Here is a 24,421-nt window from a genome sequence, read left to right as displayed (position 1 = left end):
GTACAGATAAACACTCCAGATTAACCTTGAAAACAATGCACCAAGTGAAGAAAGGAGCTATTCACATATTATAAAATTCCATTTGTATTAATCTCCAGAATAGGTGAATCCATAGAAACACAAAGTAGCCCAACCAGTGTTGCTCAGTGGTAGAGCATCGATCTATGAACCAGGAAGTCACAGTTCAATTCCCAATCAGGACACAGGCCCAGGTTTCAGGCTCCATCCCTAGTAGGGGATGGGCAGGAGGCAGCTAGTTAATGATTCTCTCTCATTCGCTGATGTTTCTATCTCTCCTCCCTTTCTGAAATCAATTAAAACTATTTTAAAAGAAACAGAAAGTAGATTGATCGTTTTCAGGGGCTTTCCCGAAGGGAGAATGGGGGGAGAAGGCTAGTGGATATTAGGTTTCTGTTGGGGGCTTGATGAAATGTTCTAAATGTAGGTGAAGTGATGTTTGCTTCTGTGAATATACTAAAAACCACTGAATTATATACTGAAGGAAGTTAAATATTCTGGTATGTGACTTATACACATATGTATCATATGAGTCATTCATTCCACTTTATTATATTTCTGAAATATGTATGGAAATATAGAAACTATATTTGTTTATGTGGATGTTCATAAGAGATTTATTTGTAATAGTGAAAAACTGGAAAACCACCAAATGTCCATCAACATGATATACTACACAGAAACAAAAAGAAATGAATTATTGATTCCATTCAACAATATGGATGAATATCATAATAGTTATGATGAATGTTACTGTCTATTGTTTTAAAACCTTTAGCCAAGATCACACTTAATGGTTAAAAACTAGCTTTCCAACTAACATTTGAAAGAAGGCCAGGATGTCCTTCTCACCACTCCTTTTCAACATCAGCCTGGAAATCCTAGCTATTGCAATAAAATAAGAAAAGGAACTAAAAGGTATACTAATTGGGAAGGAAGAAATAAAACTCTCTTTGTTCACAGATGACATGATTGTTTATGTAGAAAATCTAAAAGAATTAACAAAAAAGTTCCTGGAACTAATAAGCAATTATAGTACGGTTGCCGATACCACGTTAATATATGAGTCAATCATTTTTCTATATAACAGCAATTAAAATTTTGAAATTAAAAACAATACCACTCATATGAGCACCTCCTCCAAAAATGAAATACTTAGGTATAAATCTAACATAATACGTATTAAAATTACCTGAAGAAAACTTTAGAACTTAGATAAAAGAAATTTTAAAAAAACTTAAAAATGGAGAGATAGTTCATGATCAAGAAAAGGAAGACTCAATATTATTCAAACTGTCAGTTCTTCCCAACTTAATCTATAGATTCAATGCACGCTTAATCAAAATTTCAAGTTATTTCGTGGATATTGACAAACTGATTCTAAAGTTTATATGGAGTGGCAAAAGATACAGAATAGTGAACACAAAATTGAAGAAGAAGAACAAAGTTTGAAGACTGACACTACCCAAATTCAAGAATTACTATGTCACTACAGTAATCAAGGCAGTGTGATATTGATGAGAGAATAGATAAATAGATCAGTGGAACAGTATAGAGAGCTCCAAAATAGTCCCATATAAATATAGTCAACTGATCTTTGAAAAAGGAGTAAAGGCAATGCAGTAGAGCAAAGATAAATAGTATTTTTAACAAATGGTACTGAAACAATTGGACAGCTACAGGCAAAAAATGAATCTAGACACAGACCTTACTGCCTTCACAAAAATTAAGTCAAAATAAACCACAGACCTAAATATAAAACTATACAACTCCTAGAAAATAATGTAAGAAAAAACAAGAAGATCTTGGGTATGGTGATGACTTTTTAGATAAAACACCAAAGGCATGATCCATGAAATAAATAATTGATAATCTGGACTTCATTAATACTAAAAGTTTCTACTCTGTGAAAGACATTACCATCAAAATGAGAAGACAAGCCACAGATTGGGAGAAAATAACATGCAAAAGACACATCTGCTAAAGGACTGTTTAACAAAATATACAAAGAACACTTAAAAACTCAACAATAAGAAAACCAACAACTTAATTTAAAATTGAGCCAAAGATCTTAGCTACGTCACCAAAAAAAGATAATGCAGAATATTTTAAAAATGTGAAAAAAAAGTTTTAAATGTAATAAAATACCACTACACACCTATTAGAGTGAAAAATCCAGAACACTGACACTACCATATGCTTGCAATGATATGGAGCAACAGTAATTCTTACTCATTGCTTGTGGGAAGGCAAAAGGGTACAGTCATTTTGTAAGACATATTGGTGATTTTGAAAACTAAATATACTGTTACCATATGGTACAGCAATTCCATTTCTTTGTGTTTATCCAAAGGAACTGAAAATGTTTGACCATACAAAAACATGAAAATAGATGTTTATTGCAGCTTTATTCATAATTGCCAAATCTTGAAAGATGCTCTTCAGTAAATGAATGAATAAACTGTGGTATAGCCAAAGGAGTGTTATTCAGCCCTAAAAGGAAATTAGCTATCAAGCCATGAAAAGGCGTAAAAAAAAAAAAAAAAAAAAAAAAAAAAAAAAACTTAAATGCTTATTACAAAAGAAAAGAAGCCTATCTAAAAAGGCTACATACATTCTAGAAAAGAGACAGTGAAAAAATCAGTAGATGCCAGTGGTTGAGTGGGGGAAGGATGAATATGCAGATCACTGAGGACCTCTGGGCCAGTGAAACTATTTTGTATGATACTATAATGATAGCTATATGTCATTATACCTTTTTCCAAACCCAATGTACAACACCAAGAGAGAACCCTGTTGTAGCGTGCTTTGAGAGATTATGATGTATCAATGTAGGTTCTTCAATTTTAATAAATGTACCACTGTGGTGGGGAATGCCGCAATAGGAGAAGCTATTCATGTGTGGGGATAGGGTGTATATGGGAAACTCTGAATCTTCCTCTCAGTTTTGTTATAAACCTAAAGCTGCTCTAAAAAAGTCTTTAAAAACGAAAACAAAAATGAATTACTGATACATTTAACAATATGGATGAATATCAGAATAGTTTGCTGAGTCAAAGAAGCTGGACAAAAAAAAAAAAAGAATATATTCTCTATAATTACATTAAAGACTAGAAAATGCAACTCAGTGTACAGTGAAAGTAGATCAGTATTTGTCCAGAAACAGGGGTCTGGGAAGGACTAGAAAAGGATTATAAAAGGACATGAAAGGACATGTCCATGTTCATCTTCTTGATTGTGGTGATGGTTTCAAAGGTGTGTATGTATGTGTATATATATATGTATGTATATGACATCATGGATGTATCCATATGTCAAGATTTACCAAAGTGTATATTTTATATGAATTATAAAATTAAAATTGTTTTTAAAGATATAAATTGATTTATACATCAATGTCAAAATAAGAAAAAAATTGATCCCCTCCCCCCCATAGTTAGTCTGTGTGCTGGGTTTACAAAGCAATATACATCACTTCATGAAGAGACACTTAGTATAGAATAGGTAAATTGTATAGTTTCTAAAAAGAAAACATGAGTACCTAGAGAATTAGGGAGTTGGAGAAGATAGGATGAGAGTATTAAGTAAGGACCATTTGAGGCACTCTTATCCTTTTCTTACTAGTGTGAGTCAATATTTTGATGCTTCAGTGGAAAGTAATTTTTTCCCCTTTTTCTTACCTTCCAGTGTTTCTTTTGCATGTAAATCTTCCTACGTATTAGGGAATAATTCACAGTGGTTTGTCCCTGGTCAAGCAGTAACCACTTTGAGTCCAAGGCATAAATTTTCAGGTTCCATCTAATATCCTTACTGAAAATTCCACTTAACCTTAGTCTGCCTAATCCCCATGGCTTGTTCTCCTCAGTCCTACACACCTCCAAGCAACGAGTTCAAGATCAGCATGAAATTAGAGGCACAGGATCCCAGGAACACCACATCCACCTGTATTGCTACAGTAGTGGGACTAACAGGAGCTCGCCTCCGCCTTCGCCTTGATGGCAGCGACAACAAGAATGACTTCTGGCGGCTGGTTGACTCAACTGAAATCCAGCCTATTGGGAACTGTGAGAAGAATGGGGGTATGCTGCAGCCCCCTCTGGGTGAGTAATTAGACCCAAGTCCTCTTTAACCAATTTATCTTCCCCAAATTGTACATCCCATTATGGGAAAGCTTAGGGTCCCCTGCCTGCCTCTTCTTTTTCATATGGTCCAAAAGAAAAGGCCCACCTAGAGTAAAATGAGCTGTAAAATCTGGACATCTCCATCTCAGCCTTAACTTATAATATTCAAGCATCTCTCAAACTCTCCTTTTTCTAACAAAAGCCATACCCTTCATCCTTCTTTGTCAGTTCCCATTTACCCTGATGGACAGAATGGAAGGAGGTCTTGCCATTTAATCTGCTTCAAAAAACCATAGAGCTTTTAACAAATTCTACAATAATAACAAGAAGTCAGAGGGTAACCTCCCAATAGAAAGGATGACCATAAGAAGGGTCCTTTATCTCCTTTCCCCTAAATTCTCACTTGGTCCTGGGATTTTCTCACTTTTAATTAATTATTCAGTAAAATGTATTATTTTACTTAAACTGATAACATCACTAGATTTTTCTCCTTAAGATCAGATTCATCTTTTTCTTCTTTTACCTTAATATGCATGAAAGATTTAGCCCATCTTTTCAGTTATTATGAATCATTATTGCAGTGAGTCTCAATGGAGGATAGAGAGAGATGGGTTATGGGTTATATAAGGGCTATGTCCCATCAGGAGGTTGTGCTACATTAATTGAGCATTAGAGAACATGTATTGTTTGAAAGCGTTCCCCGGGTGGTTATTTAGCATTTTCCCCAGTTAAAAAAATTATTTGTAATGTAAAATTTCAAATGTATACAAAGGTAGAAAGAATAGCACTGTGAATGTCCGTGTATCCTTTATCCTTGATCATTATCAACAGAGTCCATCTTGTTTTATCTATATCTTTACATACTCCCTGCCTTCTTCTGCTCAATCACCCGTAGTATTTATCATTAAATACTTAATATATATAATTTTAAACACAATTATAATAATATCACATAAATAAATTAATGATACTTTTTAATATCAACAAATTTTTACTCAGTATTTAAATTTTCTCTGTTTTCTTTCTCTCTCTCACTCTCTCTCTCTCACACACACACACTACAGTTTCTTTGAATCAGGATTCAAATAAGATCCACATATTGCAGTTGATTGATAAGTCCCTTAAGCATCTTTTAATCTTTGGATTCTCCTCTCAGGTTTTTTTTTTCTAGCAATTTATGTGTTGAAAAATCTAAGTCTTTTGTCTTCAAATTTTTCCATAATTAGATTTTGCTGATTGTATCTCTAAAGTATCATTTAACATGTTTCTCTATCCTCTTTCCTAGAAATTGGTAGCTAGATCTAGAGGCTTGATCATGTTCAGGTTCAGTTTTTCCTAAGAATATTTTATAGATGGTGGTGTTTACTTCTATTAGGAAGCTTTTTGGTCTGATTGTCCTCATTTTTATAATGTAGTAGTCATTACTGCTTGTGGTCTCGATCTGGGCTTCCCAATTTTTCTTAACAGGTCAAATAGTAAATATTACAGGCTTCATGGGGCCTTGGATTCTCTATTGCAGCTACTTAACTTTATCTTTGTAATGCCAAAGCAGCTATAGATAATACATAAGCAAATGGGCAAGCTGTGTTCCAGTAACACTTTATTTACAAAATGGGTGGCGTTCCCTGCTGGTTATAGTTTGCTGACTTCTGATTAAATTTGTCAATTTATCATGCAAAATGGGGAATTGTAATCTTACCATTCATTCCATCCATATAAATTAAGTGGACTGTACCTATTAAAATAAACTTTAATCAATTATTTGGTTATCCTTAGGCATAATTCATGTAAGAAAGATGGTTTAAATGCTTGATTCTTTTATTTACCCATTTTCAAAATAATTAATTGCTTTACTAATATTCTCTAAAAAATATATAAGGAGGATTTTATTGTTGCTGTTTGGTATCATTAACTCAAGGATTCATACATATTTGATATGTTTCACTTCATTGCACTAATTGTTTTTATTGATTCTTGAAGTATCCCATCTTTGGACTCATGAGCTTCATCAAATTGTCTCTGACTCTTTATTATTTGATAGCTCTCTTGGATTTTTGGAATTTAAAATGTTCCTTGCTCATCTTGTACATTTCTTGGCCCAAATAAAGAATTGGCTATTTCTTTTAGGTGCCTAGGCTCCTTTTAGTGGGAGGTGGTATTTAGAGACTATAATCTAAGCACCAGAGTGCTCAGTGCTGTTGAGTTGATCATTCTTTCTAGGTCTTTTCGGTATTGAGAGGTAGGAGCAGCATCTTTTTTATTAGGATAATAAAGTCGTTTGTTTATATTAATACTTCCTACTAAAATTCAGGACATTTGTTTTTTTACTGATTTTATCTTCAGTCTCTTAAATCTGTATTGCCTTTGTACCACCTCAAAACTCTAGTTTTCCATGTCACTAAAAATCATTAGTTTTATCCTACAATACATATATACAAGTCTCAGAATAACCATATCAACACTACCACCATTATGAGACCTAAACAATGTTTGAGTTTTTTGTAATTTTTTGTCTTACCCTCGGGAAAGTCTAATGATGTTATAAGGTCATTTGCATTAGTTTTTCTCTAGGTGGCCATGCCACCAACTTGATATAAACTTAGATTCACTTGTTTAATTTTTAATATTTAAAGATTGCTTTTTTAGCCTGGCCAGTGTGGCTCAGTGGTTGAGTATTGGTGCACATGCCTGGGTTGTGGGCTCAATCCCCAGTATGGGGCATGCAGGAGGAAGCTGATCAGTTGAACCTCTCTCATCATTGATGTTTCTGTCTCTCCCTCTCCCTTCCTCTCTGACATCAATAAAAAAAAATTTTAATCGCTTTTTTAAAATGTTGCTTTATAAATACATAAAAGATATACATTGTTCTTAAAGTCAAATCTATAAAATAAAGTATATTCAGAGAGATTCCATCATCCTATTTCTTTTCTTTGCCATAGGTAACCAGTTTCTTTGACTTTTATGGTTTAAACTCCATTTTTAAAAATATAAACAAATATATCTGTATGTGCATGAGGGTGTACATACATAGATATGTAACCTCCACCCTCTTATATAAAGGACAGTATTTATGCATACTTTTCTCAACTTTCTTTTCTTTCATTTAATGATATGTCCTAAAAATGACTTCTTAGTAGTTTGGAGACATACTTCAATCCTTTTTATAACTGCATGGTATTAGATTTTTCTCACCTACTTTATGAATCACTATTTAGAAGTATCTTGAGAGGCTATTAAAAATATAAGGTCCTAGGGATGGTGATGATCATAAAAATAAAAATATTTCCACAAATTCTCTAGAAATGTACAGATCAAATAGGAGAGTAAATCAAACCACCCATAACTCATGTCCAAATATAAGTAGGAGTCAAGAATATCACAAATTTCAATTACATGTTAAACTACATATTCAGATAAAAATATCTGAAACCAGTACAGTCAGTAACAGATCCATACCAAAAGGAAGTGTTTTATATAGGTGGTAAATGCATAAAAAAAAGGACAGTGGGGGTTTAACCTAGCTAAAATCACCCCAGAGAAATATAGTCCCATTCAGAGAGGGAAATACTGAGAACACAGCTAAAACCTATTGGATTAGAGCAGTGGCTATTGGGGAAGCAGAAGGAAGAGAGTGAATTGAAAGTGTAAAGAACTAGAGAGAGCAGTCTTGGGAAGATAACTACTTTGGGTGGGGAAGGACACATAATTCTGAAGGAAAAAAAGGAGTAGCAATATATACAGGAACAAAAGAGAATCATAAAATCAAAAAATATACCAACCCTCCTATCCCAGCCCAAACAGGCTCATCTACTAAAGAAATTATATTTCCCTATGCTAACAGAAATACTCTAGATCCCTGCCAAAACAGAACCTTCTGTTTTTGCTGGTCCAGGAAAATATGACACTTTAAATGATTAGTAAACAGCAGTCAACATCTGTAAAAAGTTTCTATGTGAAAAAAGAAAATAAAGGTAAAACTATTTTAACTATTGAAAATCCTCCTGCTTAAATCAATGACTAGACAGAGGAAAGCTGTTGTACAACTCAAATTCAATTAAACAAGTATTGACAGATAGGAAATACATTGAATCATAGTCAAACTAGAAATGTACAATGTAAATCACATAAAAGATGTGAAAATAGAATTTTCCAAACTCATGAAAAAATTGAAAAAAAGATAAAATAATCTCAATTGAAGACTTAATTCCCAGGTACTTGGCTTAGTTGATCATTCCCATAAGCCAGGGTTGTGGGCTCAATTCTCAGTCAGGGTACATATAAGAATCAACCAGTGAATGCATGAATAAGTGGAACAACAAATCAATGTCTCTCTTTTCCCTCCCCCCTTCTTTTCTCTCTCAAAAAAAAATTTTTTTTTTTTAAGTAGCCCCTGGCTGGTTTGGCTCCATCGATAGAGTGTCAGCCTTTGGATTAAAGGGTTCTGGGTTCAGTTCCAGTCAAGGGCACATGCCTGGGTCGTGGGCTCAGTAGGGGGCGTGCTAGAGGCAGCCAATCAATGATTCTCTCATTTTTTAAAAAATATATTTTATTGATTTTTTACAGAGAGGAAGGGAGAGAGCTAGAGAGCTAGAAACGTCGATGAGAGAGAAACATCGACCAGCTGCCTCTTGCATACCCCCTACTGGGGATGTGCCTGCAACCAATGTACTGTACATGCCCCTGACCGGAATCGAACCTGGGACCTTTCAGTCCGCAGACCGACACTCTACCACTGAGCCAAACCTTTTTTGGCTGATTCTCTCATTATTGATGTTTCTCTCTCCCCCTCTTTTTTCCTCTCTGAAACCAATAAAAATATATTTAAAAATCTTTTATACTAAAGACTGTGATGGTTTCTTCTAAACAGGTCAGTCTGGATCACTAGTTCTCACTTGAAACCTATATAATTCTATTAAGCAATGTCAGCCCAATAAATTCAATAAAAATAAAATTTTAAAATGATGCTCAAATCTCTAATAATGAGGAAAATGCAAATCAAAACCACAATGAAAAAAGCACTTCATACCCATTAGGATTGTTGCTTATTATCAAATAAATAGAGTAACAAATGTTGGTGAAGATGTGAAGAAATTGCAACTTTTGTGTATTGCTAATGGGGAATGTAAAATGGTGCAGCCACTATGAAAAACATAGCAGTTCCTCAAAAATTTAAAAATAGAATTATTATATGATTCACAAATTCTACTTTAGGATATATAGGCAAAATAATGAAAGCAGGACCCAAGCCAATATTTTTTATACCTACGTTTAGCTGTATTATTCACAGTTAAAAAAGATCAAAGAAACCCTAGTATTCCTCAGCAGAAGAATGAATAAACAAAATGTGATATATACATAAAGTGGAATATTATTCAGCCTTTAAGAGGAAAGAAATTATGACGCATGCTATAGTGTGGATGAACCTTGAAGACATTTTGCTAAGTCATTTATTTCAAGCCAGTCACAAAGGACAAATATATATAATTCCATTTAAAATTGAGAAATTCACAAAAAACAGAAAATAACATGGTGGTTGCCAGGATCTGGGAGGAAAGTGGGGAATGGGAAGTTATTGTTTAATAGATACAGAGTTTCGGGTAGGGAAGATGAAAAAATATTGGAAGTGAATGGTGGTCATGGTTGCACAACAGTGTAAATGTACTTAATGCTATTTGTTTTTGAGAAAGGGAAAGCATATGCATATATACACATACACATGTATAACATGCAGGGAAATATATTTTTACAGACACAGTTTTATAAAAAGCACTGGAATATTACACCAGAAAATAATGAAAAGGTCACAATCTATTGGGAGTAAGAAAACAGTAAAAACTATAGGAAGGAGAATGAGACTTCTCTGAGAATATCCTTTTATATTCTTTTGATTTTTGAAATGTGTTTTTGCTTAATAAAATTAAAAAAGATGAATGAAGCATATTCTAAAATTGACTACAAACAGGAACAAACTGAACTGTGGATATAATAGACATCATAACCACATTGAAAAAAGAATTAATTCAAATAATCTGAATACAGAATCTTCTCAGTATACTTTTAATGGGGCATATTTTAAAGAAAAAGTGGAACTTATTCTGACTTTTTCTTAATGTTAATGGGTTTGTATGTATTAAAGATAGAGCAAATGAGTAAATAAGATACAAATATAGAATGGGAGATGAATGACCTTGCAATATATAATTTGAATTGGAGTTATCTGTATGAACTCTTAACTTTAAAATTAAGATGCCTTCAGCCGAAACCGGTTTGGCTCAGTGGATAGAGCGTCAGCCTGCGGACCGAAAGGTCCCGGGTTCGATTCCGGTCAAGGGCACGTACCTTGGTTGCGGGCACATCCCCAGTGGGGGGTGTGCAAGAGGCAGCTGGTTGATGTTTCTCTCTCATCGACATTTTTAACTCTCTATCCCTCTCAATTCCTCTCTGTGTAAAATCGATAAAATATATTTTAAAAAATAAAATTAAGATGCCTTCAATTCAAATCATTCATGTACAGGGCTGAACAAAAGTAAGTTTACTGTGCCATTGTGACATTCTTTTGAGTTAATAAAGCTAATATAATAATCATATATATATATCCCCCCCAAGTTCTGTTTATTGAAAAGGCCTAGAAGCAATGACACCTCAGAAGCAATAAGCAGTCTACAGCCATACCACCCTGAACGCGCCCGATCTCGTCTGATCTCGGAAGCTAAGCAGGGTCGGGCCTGGTTAGTGCTTGGATGGGAGAAGCAATAAGCATACCTTGGTTTCTAAATCACATTCTCTACTAAATGGAATCAAGATTTTTGGAGAAATGACTGATTCTAAGGCTGAGCAGATGAGAATATATAAGATGATTCTAGAACATTTTATGACAGGAGAGAATTCTCAAAGAATGATGAGAACATATCAAAAGGACACAGGAGCCAACTTGAAGGGGTTCTTACCAAAATTGGAACAAAGAGTGTCAAAAAAGAATAAAAATAAAAGAACAATGGTAATAGCATCCATGGATCCTAGTGACATATAAAGAAAAATATCAAGAATTGCAGGGAGCCCTACTGGGTTTGACTCAGTGGATAGACTGTCATTGTGGGCTGAAAGGTCCCAGGTTCGATTCTGATCAAGGGCACATGCCCGAGTGGTGGGCTCCATTCCCAGTTGGGGCATGCAGGAGGCAGTTGGTCAGTGATTCTCATCATTGATGTTTCTATCTCTCTCTCCCTCTTTCTTCATCTCTGGAATCAATAAAAAAAAAAAATTTTTAAGAATTTCAGGGAAACATCTTCTTTACAGAATGCCAGCTAATAAAATATAGATGGGATGGTAGAAAATTACCATTTTAATTTATTCAGGGAAGGATAATCAATGAATGTTGAAATCAGATGGTGAAAAGCTTATTGAAAAATATGAAAAATATGATATTCACATAATCTCAAAGTTCTTTCTACTGATTGCCTCTTAACTACAAAGGGGAATTGCAATGAGGAAATCTGCAACTTAACAACTGATCAGATTTAGTATCATCAATAGTTTGACAAATTGACACTATGTGCCTCTTGAAGTAAAGCAGTGAGAAGTACTCAACATCACTTGTATAGTATTTATGTTAAAACTGTTTAACATAAATATACTTGTAAGGAAACAATCCCAAAAATTCCAAATTGTGGGACATTTGGTAAAATAGCTAGCCCAGATTCTTCACGAAAAACAAAAGATGACAAAGCTATTGTAAATTAATGGTGTCTAAAGAAACATGACAACCAAATGCAATATGTGATTCTTTATTGGACCCTGTATTTTAAGAAATTAAACAGAAACATTTTGGGGATAATAAGAATATTTTAATTAAAGTTCTTGGGTATAGTAATATTGTAGCATTAAAGGAGAATGTCATTCTGAGGACAAATGTACTGACATATTTGGGGGTGAAGTGTTATGATGTCTCTAATTTTCACATAGTCCAAAGGAAAGGTGTGTAGATGTATGGAAATAAAATGTGGTGAAATGTTGGTTATTGAATATAAGTGAAGGATGCATAGTTGTTCATATACTAGTTATGCTATTTTTCTTCTAGGTTTAAAATTTTTCAAAATAAAGTTTTTAATAAATTATGTATGTAACTATACATATATATGTGTGTGTGTTCATGTTTCCCAGGCCTCCTCTGGACCTCTCCCCAGAGTTGCTGAATCAGAATCTCTAGGTAATGGGGCTTGGGATTCTGCATGGTAAATGGCTCTCCCGAGACTCTAATGTAATTGGTCTGTCTATATTTGGGAAGCATTGTTCTAGAAGAGCATTCTTCTCCATTAAAATCTTGTATGGTGTGTGTGTGTGTGTGTGTGTGTGTGTGTGTGTACATGCGCGTATGTGTGTGTTCTGTTCACATAGGAACAATTATTATTCCCTTGCAGAGTCCTCTAGGGGGGGAAATGGGAAGGTAGAAAGATTCACCAGTGAAGTTATCTCAATGCTGCCAGCCTTTTTCACACATACCCTTGTTTTACTGATCTTTTATACTAAAGACTGTGATGGTTTCTTCTAAACAGGTCAGTCTGGATCACTAGTTCTCAAACTTGGCTGCTAGTTGGAATGATTTAGAGAACTCAGTGTGTAGGCCTTAGAGCAGTTAAAACAGAATGCCTGGGGGTTCTTCTGATGTATTCTTTAACGCTCCCCAGGGGATTCCAGTGTCCAAGTTTGAGAGTCATTGATTTAAAGCAGAAGCTGGCCTCTGTGAGACCACTAGCCAAGTAGGTTAGGATCCTAGTACAAACTCTCTGCTCAGCAAACTTGATCACGTGCTCTGGTGTATTTGTGGCACATTGACTTGAAAGGAATCCTTTGTATGTTCCTGTCACTGATCAGCCTTATCATTTACTAAGTAGTCTCCAGGGCTGGTCACTAGAAAAGGGAATCTTTAAGATGCATATCTCATTTTCTGGTCACAGAAATTTGAATTGTTTATAGAAATGTGGGGATGGAGTCAGGGGGTGAGGAGACAAAAACAAAATTTTAGAGTGAAGTAACAATCATGGTGGCTTAAATGCTTATTTATAAAGTTAATTTTTACAATATTTACTAAACTTCTTTTTTCTGCAGCAAAGCCCCTGGCATTGGGTAATGCCAGACCATCTATACCTATGACTATCTCAAGATTAGTCACAACCCCCACCTCCAATTAAATTAACCTGAATTGTGTTTGAGTCTGTATATGGGGATGTAGCAGCAAAGTGGTGATAGAGTCCTATCAGAGGTAAAAGAAAGCCTAACAATCTTTTCCAAGTACAATCACTTCTTCCTAAAAAAAAGACAGTTTATTCAACATCTCTCTTCCAGTTCTTTCTTGTTTCTCTCAGACTTGAGGTAGCATGGAGATAGGTCACCAAACCTCAGTTTGGAAGCACTGTTTTAATTCAGTATCCTCCTCTGACAAATATAGAAATAAGAAAAGAAAAATGAGTTGTTCGAGGTTGTACAATGAGTACCATATTTCTGTACATGTATTTGTATATGTACATGTACGTAAATCATCTCTGGGAGGAGAGAATGAGTTGGAAGTATCATGGAATCATCTTGACAGCCATAGAGTCTAATAACTTCACGAAGCTTAAAATTATTATTTAGGACAATGGTACTGTGGGCAGTTGGGCCCATAACATGTGGTTCCTGGTATGAGTGCTATTTTGTTACCTGCCACCAGAGGGCATGAACTGTGATAAGATTCTGGACCTGTTGCTCTTATATTTAAGTCCAGAGCTTCAAGAAGTCGCTGTTAAGTTTAAACAGCTGGACCCTAACATATTTAGTAGCCCTCCCCCGTATCCCACCACCATCACCACCATCTGGTGAGCACCTGGAAGCTTTTATAACTGGTTCCATGTCAGTATTTTTAAGGTAAGCACAGAACACTTGCAGCATGTGTTTAGAATTAGAGATATGGCTTTGTAAAATTCACTCAGCCATTTAACTAGCTTTGTTTTGTGGCTATTGATAAGTTGCTTTACCTTGACTTTTAACCTTGAATTTCAATAGCCTCGCCTGCCAAGTCATTAATAAACTCTGCCACACATGATTTTTATAGCATCCATCAACTCCTGGCACCCTTTTAATAAGAAGTTTTCTTCTTTGTTCAATAAAACTCTTATAGCGCTTATATCCCAATCAGAAAATACATACACATTACAAGGGAAAATAAAGAAAACTTAAGGCAGTGATAAGAGTTAAGGATAAATAGAAGGGAGTGGGATTTAGAAGGCTATTTAAATAGGGTAGTCTAGGAATGCCTCTCTAAGGAGCTGAGATTTCAGCAAGTACTAATTATTAAAGATTTGAGGAAAGGGAAAGGTTTCCGTGGCAGAGGGATGTAGCTTGGAATGTTTGAGGAATAGAAAGGTCAGTGCGTGGAGGACAGAGGAGTGATAGGAAATGAGTTATAAGAAGTAAGCAAGTTCCAGATTATGTAAATCTTGTTAACGTACATAAAGTGTTCAGATTTATTTTGTATTATGGTATGTGAGCATAAAAGTGTGGTCTGATTTATATTTTAAAATACATAAACATATTTTGGCTTCTAAGTGGAAAACAGTGGGAGGCAAAAGTGTAAACGGCGTCTCTGTTACAAAGCTGTTGCAGTAGTCTATGCAAAGTTACTATGGCTTAGGTTAGGGTGACTAGTAGTGAGTGAGAATATACAACGGTGAGAAATTATTTGATTTAGGATATATGAGATGAAAGAGCCATCAAGACTTGCTAATTAATTGTATTTGAGGGGTAATAGCAAGGGAGGAATCAAGAATAGACTTAGTGTAGGCTTTTTGGTCTGAGCACCTGGGTTTAATGGAGCATGAGATGAGATGAGATGATGAGGAAGGGAACAAGTTTGGAGAGAGTAGCAAAGTCAAGGGTTCTGTTTTTGCCTTAGCTGGTCTGGCTTAGTGGATAGAGTATTGGCCTGCGGACTAAAGGGTCCCAGGTTTGCTTCCAGTCTAAGGCCACATACCTCGGTTGCAGGCTCCTGGCTCTCATCTGGGGCATGCGGGAGGCAATCAATCGATGTGTCTCTCACATCAGTGTTTCTCTCTTTTCTCTCCCTCTCTCTCCCACTCTCTAAAAATCAATAGAAAAAAATATCCTCAGGGGAGGATAAAAAAAAAAAATTCAAGCACTTTTGGCTTTCAGGTAGAGTTATAGAATAAAGCAGTTGGAAATATGAGCATGAGACTCGGGACAGAGGTTTAGGCTGGGCATGTAAGTTGGCAGTCATTATTTGACAGGAGAAAAGTAGGGATTGTGAAATGACCAAGCACTGAGGTACCCATCTGTCCTTTTCTTTGCAAGCACCCAGGCCACTGTTTAATTTGAGACCTTCAAATTATCATTTTTCTTCTTCCTATAGGTAAAAATGACTTCAATTCTTTTTACCTAGAGAGATAGTATGAAAGAATTGAGTGATGAAATATTTGAAGATATTAATGTGATGATTAATAATGAAGGCTCTGGAAATAGAGGAGTTGGGTTTAAATCCTGTCTCTTGAATATTATATTTAGTAAAATTATAGCCTTAGATATTTTACTTAATTTCTCTGGTCTCAGTCTTTTAATCTACAATATAATATTGTAAATAATAGCCAGCATTTGTCTAACATTTAGCATATACCAAGCAGAATTTTAAGTCCTTCACATGTATTAATCCTTAGAACAACCCACTGAGGTTGTTTTCCCCACACATAGACTGGGCCTGAACTTGAATTTCTTTGGAAATTCAATTTTTTTTTTCTTTTAACCATGATAAAGGAAGAGTGGTAGTCAAGATTCTTTGGTCTATGAGTGAAAAAAACTAACTCAAACCAAGTTGAAGGAGGGGACAGGAATTACAGACTCATATAACAGAAGTCTAAGGCCTGGTAATTGAGTATGTCTGAACACAGGGCTTTAAACACTCTCATGTGTCTCCATCACTTGCTCTACCTTGGCTTTATTCTCAACTCTGTTCTCCATGGAGCAATGCCAAATCTACAAACTCTATCTAGCCATGATCATGGAGAAAGACTATATATGCATACCATATCAGAAAGACTATATATGCATACCAGTTTGAAATATATATGCACACTCTTGGTCTAGGGCAGGGATGAAGAACCTTTTTTCTGCCATGGGCCATTTGGATATTTATAATATAATTCCCATAATATAAAATTATGCTGCCATGGAAAAAAGCTCCTAGATTTACTGAACTTCAAGTCCCACCTGTGGTTGCCTTGGCAAAGTCAGACCAAATGATTTTGTGGGCTGGGTGTTCCCCACCCCTGGTCTAGGGGAATCTAATGCTCTTGAATGGAATTATTTTCCATTCCACAGTTAGGCAGAGAGAGCCATGTGACAAGACATTCTCAACAAATCACATAGAATTTGGATGGAATTTTTTTCCCAAAACCGGGGAAAGGGAAGCTAGACGAGCCAAAAAAAGTGATGGTAGTTTTAGATTAAGTGATAGGAGCATCCATATTGCTGTCGCCATTGTTGGTGTAATTGAGCTACCCCAAGTTATCTTCTGGCCTTAGAGGCTGGGCTTAGCCTAGCCAGCTTTGAGACTAAAGGTTTAAAACATATAGGGTGGTAAATCTTATTAGTTCTATTTTTTTTCTCCCTTCTTGCTTCTTCCTCAATAATTTAATTATAATCCCAAAAGCTGATTCTTCCTTTTTCATTTTATCTACACACTGTTGAATATGGTGGTTAAGAGTGTGGGCTCAAAGGTCAGATTGCCTGGGTTTCAATCCTATCTTTGTCATTTGCTCACTTAGAAATCTTAATCAGTTTACTTTATGTATCTTTTCTCATCTATAAAATGAAGATAATATCTACCTCTCTGGGTTGCCTTCAGGATTAGATAGTCAGTGGAAAGTGATTGGCACAGTGTCTGACCCACAATAAAGAGTTTAAAAATATCAGATTCTATTGTAATGTTCAGCTCTGCAGCTTGGGTGCAGCCTGTCTGTTCTTTTATCGGAAATGGGAAAACTGAGTTAGATTGGGAGGCTATGAAAAAAGTACTAGATTTTGATATCTCAGGAGAAAGTTGAAGCCAAACTGAAAGGAGTACTTGGAACTTCTTTCCACTAATTGGGAGATCTAACTACAATACTGATCTTATTTTTATAATTAATTAAATGGTACATTCTTATTGACTTTTCCTTACTGAATGACAATGGACAATTAACCTCTCTAGGCTTTTTATTTTTTTGTAAAATGAATATCTTTAGACAGGATGATCCCTTTCATCTTCATCATTGCTGATCCTTCGTTGGTTAAGTAAAATTGAAGATCAGAAAGTGTTTTGTACTTGGAGTGTATGTGTGTGAAAAAGAAGTGAGAGAGCACACACAACAAGGGAGGAGAGAAAAAGAAAAATAGTGAGTTAGTTTATATTGAAATAAACTAAAAAGATTCACTTGTATACTGAGTTTATCAGTTGACATATTTGATTTCTTCTTAAGAGATTATTAAGAAGAAAAACTTTCACACTCTACCGTCTAGATCATTTCTAAGTATTTGTTAATTTTATCTCACATCTATTTTAGATTTTTCAAGGAAGACTTTTTAGGCGCTATGAATCTGTAATACTTGTCCTGGAGTCAGGCCCCTTGGTTGGGGACTTTGTTCCACTACTTGTTTTGCAACGTTACACTTGGGCAAGTTACATTCCCTCTATGTGCCTCATTTTCTCATCTGTCTAATGAGGCATTTCCTCTACTTAACCTTTAAGTCCTTTCCTAACAGTCTGTGATTCTGTAACATATCACAGTGTAGGTTATGGAGGAGTAACTGGATTCCAAAGGGAAAACTTGATATGGCCATTTCCTTTGAAACATATTTTTTATCTGTTGCCTATTATGTTTGCTGCAGGATTTCGGTTGAATGCCTCCTCTTGGCCCATGTTCCTTTTGAAGACACTAAATGGAGCTGAAATGGCTCCCATCAGGATTTTCCACAAGGTATGGTGTCCCTCAGATATCACCAACTCTAAATTGCTCAAGGTCATATGCTTATATTCTTTCAATTACTTAGCCTCTGATATCTACATTATATTTATGGCCTGAGGATGCCTTCTCAGAAACTAATTCAGCAGATGGGATTGTTTAATACCTTACGAAGCAGCAGTTATACCCAGAAGATAATTGTAAATATAGACTATAAATTATGATTATTGGTTTTTGGGTCCTAGCTATACCAATAATAATCTATGTCTTTTTGACTTCATGTCTAAAGTGGGATTCTGTCTACCTTACAGGATAGTTAAATTAAAATGTGTTTACTAGTAAAGTATATAAAATGTAATATAAATCTAAAGGAGCTGTTCTTGTTATAGATCTTGGAATTTGTAAAGTTCATATACTGAACAGAGGGAAAGAAATGAGACAATTTTTGAGTGCCTATAATATGTTTGGAGTTTATTTATACTATCTCACTTAATACCCACACTTAACTTTCTGAAACAAGAAATATTATTTCCATTTAATAGCTAAGGAAGTAAATACTTTTGAATAAGGAACTTGCTCAAGATCACATGGCTAGTAAGTGGTGAAATAGGGATCAATAACCCATATTCATTTTTCCTTATTTCTCCAGGGATGAGGCATCAATCTGCTCTCAGTTGAATTCTTTATCTTTAATGAGGTTAGAGTTATAAAGGGTACTGAATTAGTGTTGCCTGTGCTGCTATTAAAGTCTAAATCCTAAAGCACTCTGGCTGGCAACTTAAAAACCCTTTAACTACAGACTATCTCAAAATGTTTGGTGGGGGCAGGGGACATCTGTTCTTTTAAATGCTTGGTTGAGCTTACTAAAAAGGAAGAAAACTCACCCTAGCAGGTTAGGCTCAGTGGATAGAGTGTTGGCCTATGGCCCGAAGGGTTCCAGGTTCGATTCTGGTCTAGAGCATGTATCTCGGTTGTAGGCTCCTCTTTGGCCCAGACCCTGGTCAGGGCATGTGCAAGAGGCAACCAATCAATGTGTTTCTCTCACATTGATATTTATCTATGTCTTTCCCTCTCTCTCTTCCACTCTCTCTAAAAATCAATGGAAAAATATCCTCAAGTGAGAATAAAAAATGAAAGAAAATTCTCCAGAAGCTAAAATGAAGAAGGAAAACTAGAGTGTTAAGTACATGCACTAAACCTGCAGGTATTTTAAGGAGCTTTCCAATAATCTTGTCTTTTGCCAGCCACAGTAGGATAGAAGATGAGGCTTTGAGCCCATGAAAACCAGGAATGGACTCGAGACTGCCATATATAAAACCAGATCAGATACCTCAAATGTTCACTCCTTAGTGAAAGACTGTTACATTGATGAGAGTTTCTGCCTGGGCTCTGGGGTAGGGGCAGGAATGGAGTCATCTCCTTGATAAAACAGTCTTTCCCTCATGAAAATCCAGGCTTCAGATATGGTACCTGTGTTGTCTAGAAACTCCAGAGTTTATGGAGAGATTTCTGAGTGCCCAGCAGAAGCAAATCCAAAACCTCTCTAGAGACTTTGGTTGCTTTCAACCCAGATGTCATAGAAGTTCCCAGAGTGAAGTACCACTGAAGATGGGTACTCCCTTCAGAATTACAGAGCCCTCAAAAACTCTCAAAAAAAATCCATTGTGGTGGGACATCAGTAGACACAACAAACAGTACGACTATAACCCCAAGGACTTTCAGAATAGAAATATCAGATTGATAGAGATTATAAATTAAATTTTTGAAACTGATTAAAGAATGAAAAGAAGAATTTTTAATTTTGTTGTTGTTATTAATCCTCACCTGAGGATATTTTTTCCACTGATTATTCAGAAAGAATGGAATTGAGGGAGGAAGGGAGGGACAGAGGAGGTGAAGGAAGGGGGAGAGAAAGAGAGAGAAACATCAATGTGGGAGAGACACATCAATTAGTTACCTCCCACATCCTCATGATGGGTTCGGGGGTTCAAACTGGCAACCCAGGTACATACCCTTGATACTTTGGAGCATGGGCCAGTGCCCTAACCACTGTACATCAGCTAGGGCAAAGAGAAGAAATTTTTTAAATGATAAAAGTATAAAACCCTATTTTTCAAAGACAGATTTGAGGGGGAAAATTGAACATCTATAAATGAAACAACCATTAAATTGAAAATTTATAATATGTATATAAGCAACATAGATATAGATAAAAGAGAATTAACTGAAAGACATGTAAGGAATTTCCCCAGATTGCATCACAAATAAAGAAATGGAAATATTAAAGAGATAAAGAGAATAATATTAGAAGGTCCATTGATGTTGAATATGAAATCCAGAAGTAATAAAAAAAAAAAAAAAAGAATAGAAAAGAACCAATATTTATAAAGATAATGACGGAATTTTCCAGAGTGAATAGTAAAGGTAAATATACAGCTTAAAACATCATGGTGTAAGAGATTTATGGGGGGAAAATGAGAACCTGTGTAATACTTTCAACAATAAAAATTCAGAACCATCAAAAAAAAAAAATCATGTTATAACTAAAGTCAAAAGAAAATATCTGAGCAAATACACAGAATCCCTTCCAAAGAACTGCAGTTAGGCTGACAGCACATTTCTTGACAGCAGCAGTTCAAAACAAAGATAATAGAATACCATATTTTCTGGCGTATAAGACGACCCCTAATTTTACAGTTAAAACATAGGTTTAGGCCTATATTCGCTGTATAAGACTACTCCCCACTTCCGAGGCAACACCAGTTCTTTTTTTAATAGACCGCCTCTATAACTCAGCCAATCCAAGTAGGCTTTTTATGCATGCAAATTATACATGTTCTATACCCGAAGCTACACTGTGTTCTAGTAAAAAGCCTGCTCAGATTGACCATCGACCAGCTTCCTCTTGCACACCCCCTGCCGGGGATGTGCCTGCAACCAAAGTCAGAGAGGCGGTCTATTAAAAAAAGAACTGGTGTTGCCTCAGAAGTGGGGGCTAGTCTTATACAGCGAATATAGGCCTAAACCTATGTTTTAACTGTAAAATTAGGGGGTCATCTTATACGACCCCTAATTTTACAGTTAAAACATAGGTTTAGGCCTATATTCGCTGGCCTAATATAGCCGGAAAATACGGTAGTATCTCCAAAGTTCTTAGGAAAAATAGTTGTCCATCTAGAATTTTATATCTAGTTAGAGTATTATTTCAGAATGAATATAAAAGCAAGGCATTTTCAAAAAGATTAGATTTTTTTTTAATATATTTTATTGATTTTTTTTTTTTACCCCCCTCCCTCTCACACATCCCCTTCCTCCTCAGAGTTTTGTGTCCATTGGTTGTACTTATATGCATGTATAAAAGTCCTTCGGTTGATCTATTATCTCCCCCAGAAAAAAGATTAGATTTTTAAAAATATATATATTTTATTGATTTTTTACAGAGAGGAAGGGAGAGAGAGAGAGAGCTAGAAACGTCGATGAGAAATAAACATCGACCAGCTTCCTCTTGCACACCCCCTGCCGGGGATGTGCCTGCAACCAAGGTACATGCCCTTGACCGGAATCGAACCTGGGACTTTCAGTCCGCAGACTGACGCTCTACCACTGAGCCAAACCGGTTTCGGCAAAAAAGATTAGATTTTTTTTTTATTTTAAATATACATGTTGAAAGTAAAAGAATATAAAAGATATACCAGGCAAATCATTATCAAAATAAAGCTGGTGTTGCCCTGGCCAGTGTGGCTCGGTTGGGTGTTGTCCTGTGTTCAGAAAGTTTGCCAGTTTGATTCCCAGTTAAGGCACTATCCTGGTTGCAGGCTTGATCCCCAGTGAGGGGCATGCAGCAGGCAGCCAATCAACAATGTTTCTCTCTCTCTCCTTCTCTCTTCCTCTCTCTCTAAAATCAATTAAAATATATATATATAAAATATATACATATATATATATATGTATATATTTTATAGTTAACATCAGCTGTATAACTATTTTTATAGTTAACATCAGCTGTAAAAAGCTGATGTTAACTATACTGAAATCAGACAAAGGAGACTTTGAGACTAAAAAGCATTTAGAAGTCACTAATGATTTTTTAAAAGTGCAGTTCATCCATGGCCGGTGTTGCTCAGTGGTTGGGGCCTCAGTCCACACACCAAAGTCTCAGGTTTGATTCCCCCTCAGGGACACAGGACATATACCTGGACTGTGGGTTCTCTCCTCAATCCTGGTCTGGGCTCATGCAGGAGGCAACCATTTGATGTCTCTGTCCCTCACTCTCTCTCTCCCTCCCCGTCTCCCTCTCCCTCTTTTTCTCCCCCATCCCGGCCTCCCTTCTCCTTTCCACTCTCTTTGAAAAGCAATGGGAAAAATCCTCTGGTGAGGATTAATAAAACAAAACAAAAAAAAGTACAGTTTACCAAGAAAAATGAAAGTTATAAATATGATGCTCTTAAAGAACACAACCTCAAAGTATATAAAGCAAAATTTGACAGAATTACATGGAAAATCCACAATCACTAGTGGATAATTTAATATATACCTCTGAATAATCAATAAATCAAGCAGACAAAAAAATTGTATCAGTCATCATAAGCTAATCTGAATTAAATTAGTTGATCAATTTGTAAAAAATCAGTTGCATTCTTTTTTTCTTTTCTTTTTTTTTAAATATATTTTATTGATTTTGTACAGAGAGGAAGGGAGAGAGATAGAGAGCTAGAAACATCGATGAGAGAGAGTCATCGATCAGCTGCCTCTTGCACACCCCCCAACTGGGGATATGCCTGCAACCAAGGAATCTAACCCGGGTCCCTTCAGTCTCCAAGCCGATGCTCTATCCACTGAGCCAAACTGGTTTCGGCTCAGTTGCATTCTTACTTAACAAATGGTTTGAAAATAAAAGTTTTAACTTTAACCTGTTTGGCTCAGTAGATAGAGTGTCAGCCTGCATACTAAAGGGTCCCAAGTTCAATTCTGGTCAAGGGCATGTACCTTGGTTGCAGGCACATCCCCATTAGGGAGTGTGCAGGAGGCAGCTGATCGATGTTTCTAACTCTCTAACCCTTTTCCCTCCTCTCTGTAAAAAATAAATAAAATATATATTTTTTAAAAAACTCTGGGGAGGGAGGGGATATGTGGGAGGGAGGGAGGAGGGCAAAAAAAAAAATCAATAAAATATATATTTTTAAAAAAATTTTTTAAATATAATTTATTATGGCAATAAAGTTACAATGCATTTAGAAAATGTTAGTAAAAATCAAGAGTTTTTTATAGAGTAAATTTAAAATTATATATTAAAGAAGAAATCTATATTAAAGAATACTTAACCAATGGAAAATGCTATCATGTTCATAGATGGGAGAGTTCAAATTATACATACAAAAGTTACTTTTTCCCAAATTAATCTATAAATTTATTGGGATTACAGTCAAAATCCAAATAGAGTTCTTATGTGGAACTTGAAAAGCTGATTCTAAAATTCATACAAAAGGTGAAGAGAGGAACCAGAGAACATATATATCCATAGTCCATGGACACAGACAACAATGTGGTGAGGACCAGAGAGAGGAGAGGGCGGGGTCTGAGAGGAGTTAAACAAAGAGAGGGGCAAATGGGAGACATCTGCAATAGTGTCAACAATAAACATTTAAAAATAAAAAGACCAAGGAGAAAGAATAGCCAAAGCAATATTGAAGAATGACAAAATAAGGTTTTTCTTTTCTTATTTGTGTAGGATCAGACAGTAAAGCCAGGGTAACAGAATAGAATGTAACACTTATTTTGTGAAATTTATCTAAGCAATTAAATTGTGAATTAGCATGAGAGAGAGGGAGAGGAGAAGAGAACACTGCTAGAGAGAGTATACTATGTTAAAACTACTTTGGAAGGCAATATAGCAATATTTAATAAAGTAGATGATGTGTATATTTATCCTATAATGCAATTTTACTCCTAGGTATATATTCTAAAGAAACCTTCCCATACAAAGAAACAAATGCAAGAATGGTCATTAAAACTTTTGAACAGCCCTGGCCAGTCTGGCTCAATGGATAGAGCATCAGTCTGCAGACTGAAGGGTGCCGGGCTTGATTCAGATCAAGGACACATGCCTGGGTAGCAGGCTTGATCCCAGTAGGGGTGTGCAAGAGGCAGCCAATCAATGATTCTTTCTCATCATTGATGTTTTTATCTTTCCCTCTCCCTTCCTCTCTGAAATCAATAAAAATAAGAAAAAATTTTTTTTAAACTTTTGAACAGCTGGAAAAACCTTAAATGTCTACCAAAAGAATAAATAAATGGTGA

At 35.7% G+C, this 24,421-nt stretch overlaps 1 protein-coding gene across 19 annotated transcripts in view; it reads left to right on the top strand.

Annotated features, from left to right (window-relative positions):
• Positions 1 to 24,421, top strand: part of SCMH1 (Scm polycomb group protein homolog 1) — a 120,126-nt gene that overhangs the window by 49,994 nt on the left and 45,711 nt on the right. For 14 of the 19 annotated variants that reach the window (XM_084874541.1, XM_084874538.1, XM_084874536.1 and 11 more), the window contains 2 exons: positions 3,884 to 4,118; positions 18,051 to 18,139. In XM_084874541.1, the coding sequence (XP_084730667.1) occupies positions 3,920 to 4,118; positions 18,051 to 18,139 (288 nt within the window). In that variant the 5' untranslated portion in view covers positions 3,884 to 3,919. Of the gene's footprint in view, positions 1 to 3,883; positions 4,119 to 12,299; positions 12,346 to 18,050; positions 18,140 to 24,421 lie in introns of all 19 variants that reach the window. The other 5 variants (XM_084874544.1, XM_084874537.1, XM_084874542.1 and 2 more) reach the window with 3 other exon arrangements.

Source organism: Pipistrellus hanaki (assembly GCF_964339955.1).
Source record: "Pipistrellus hanaki genome assembly, chromosome: 2".
Lineage (NCBI taxonomy): Eukaryota > Metazoa > Chordata > Mammalia > Chiroptera > Vespertilionidae > Pipistrellus > Pipistrellus hanaki.
This window is presented reverse-complemented; position numbering and strand designations above follow the sequence as displayed.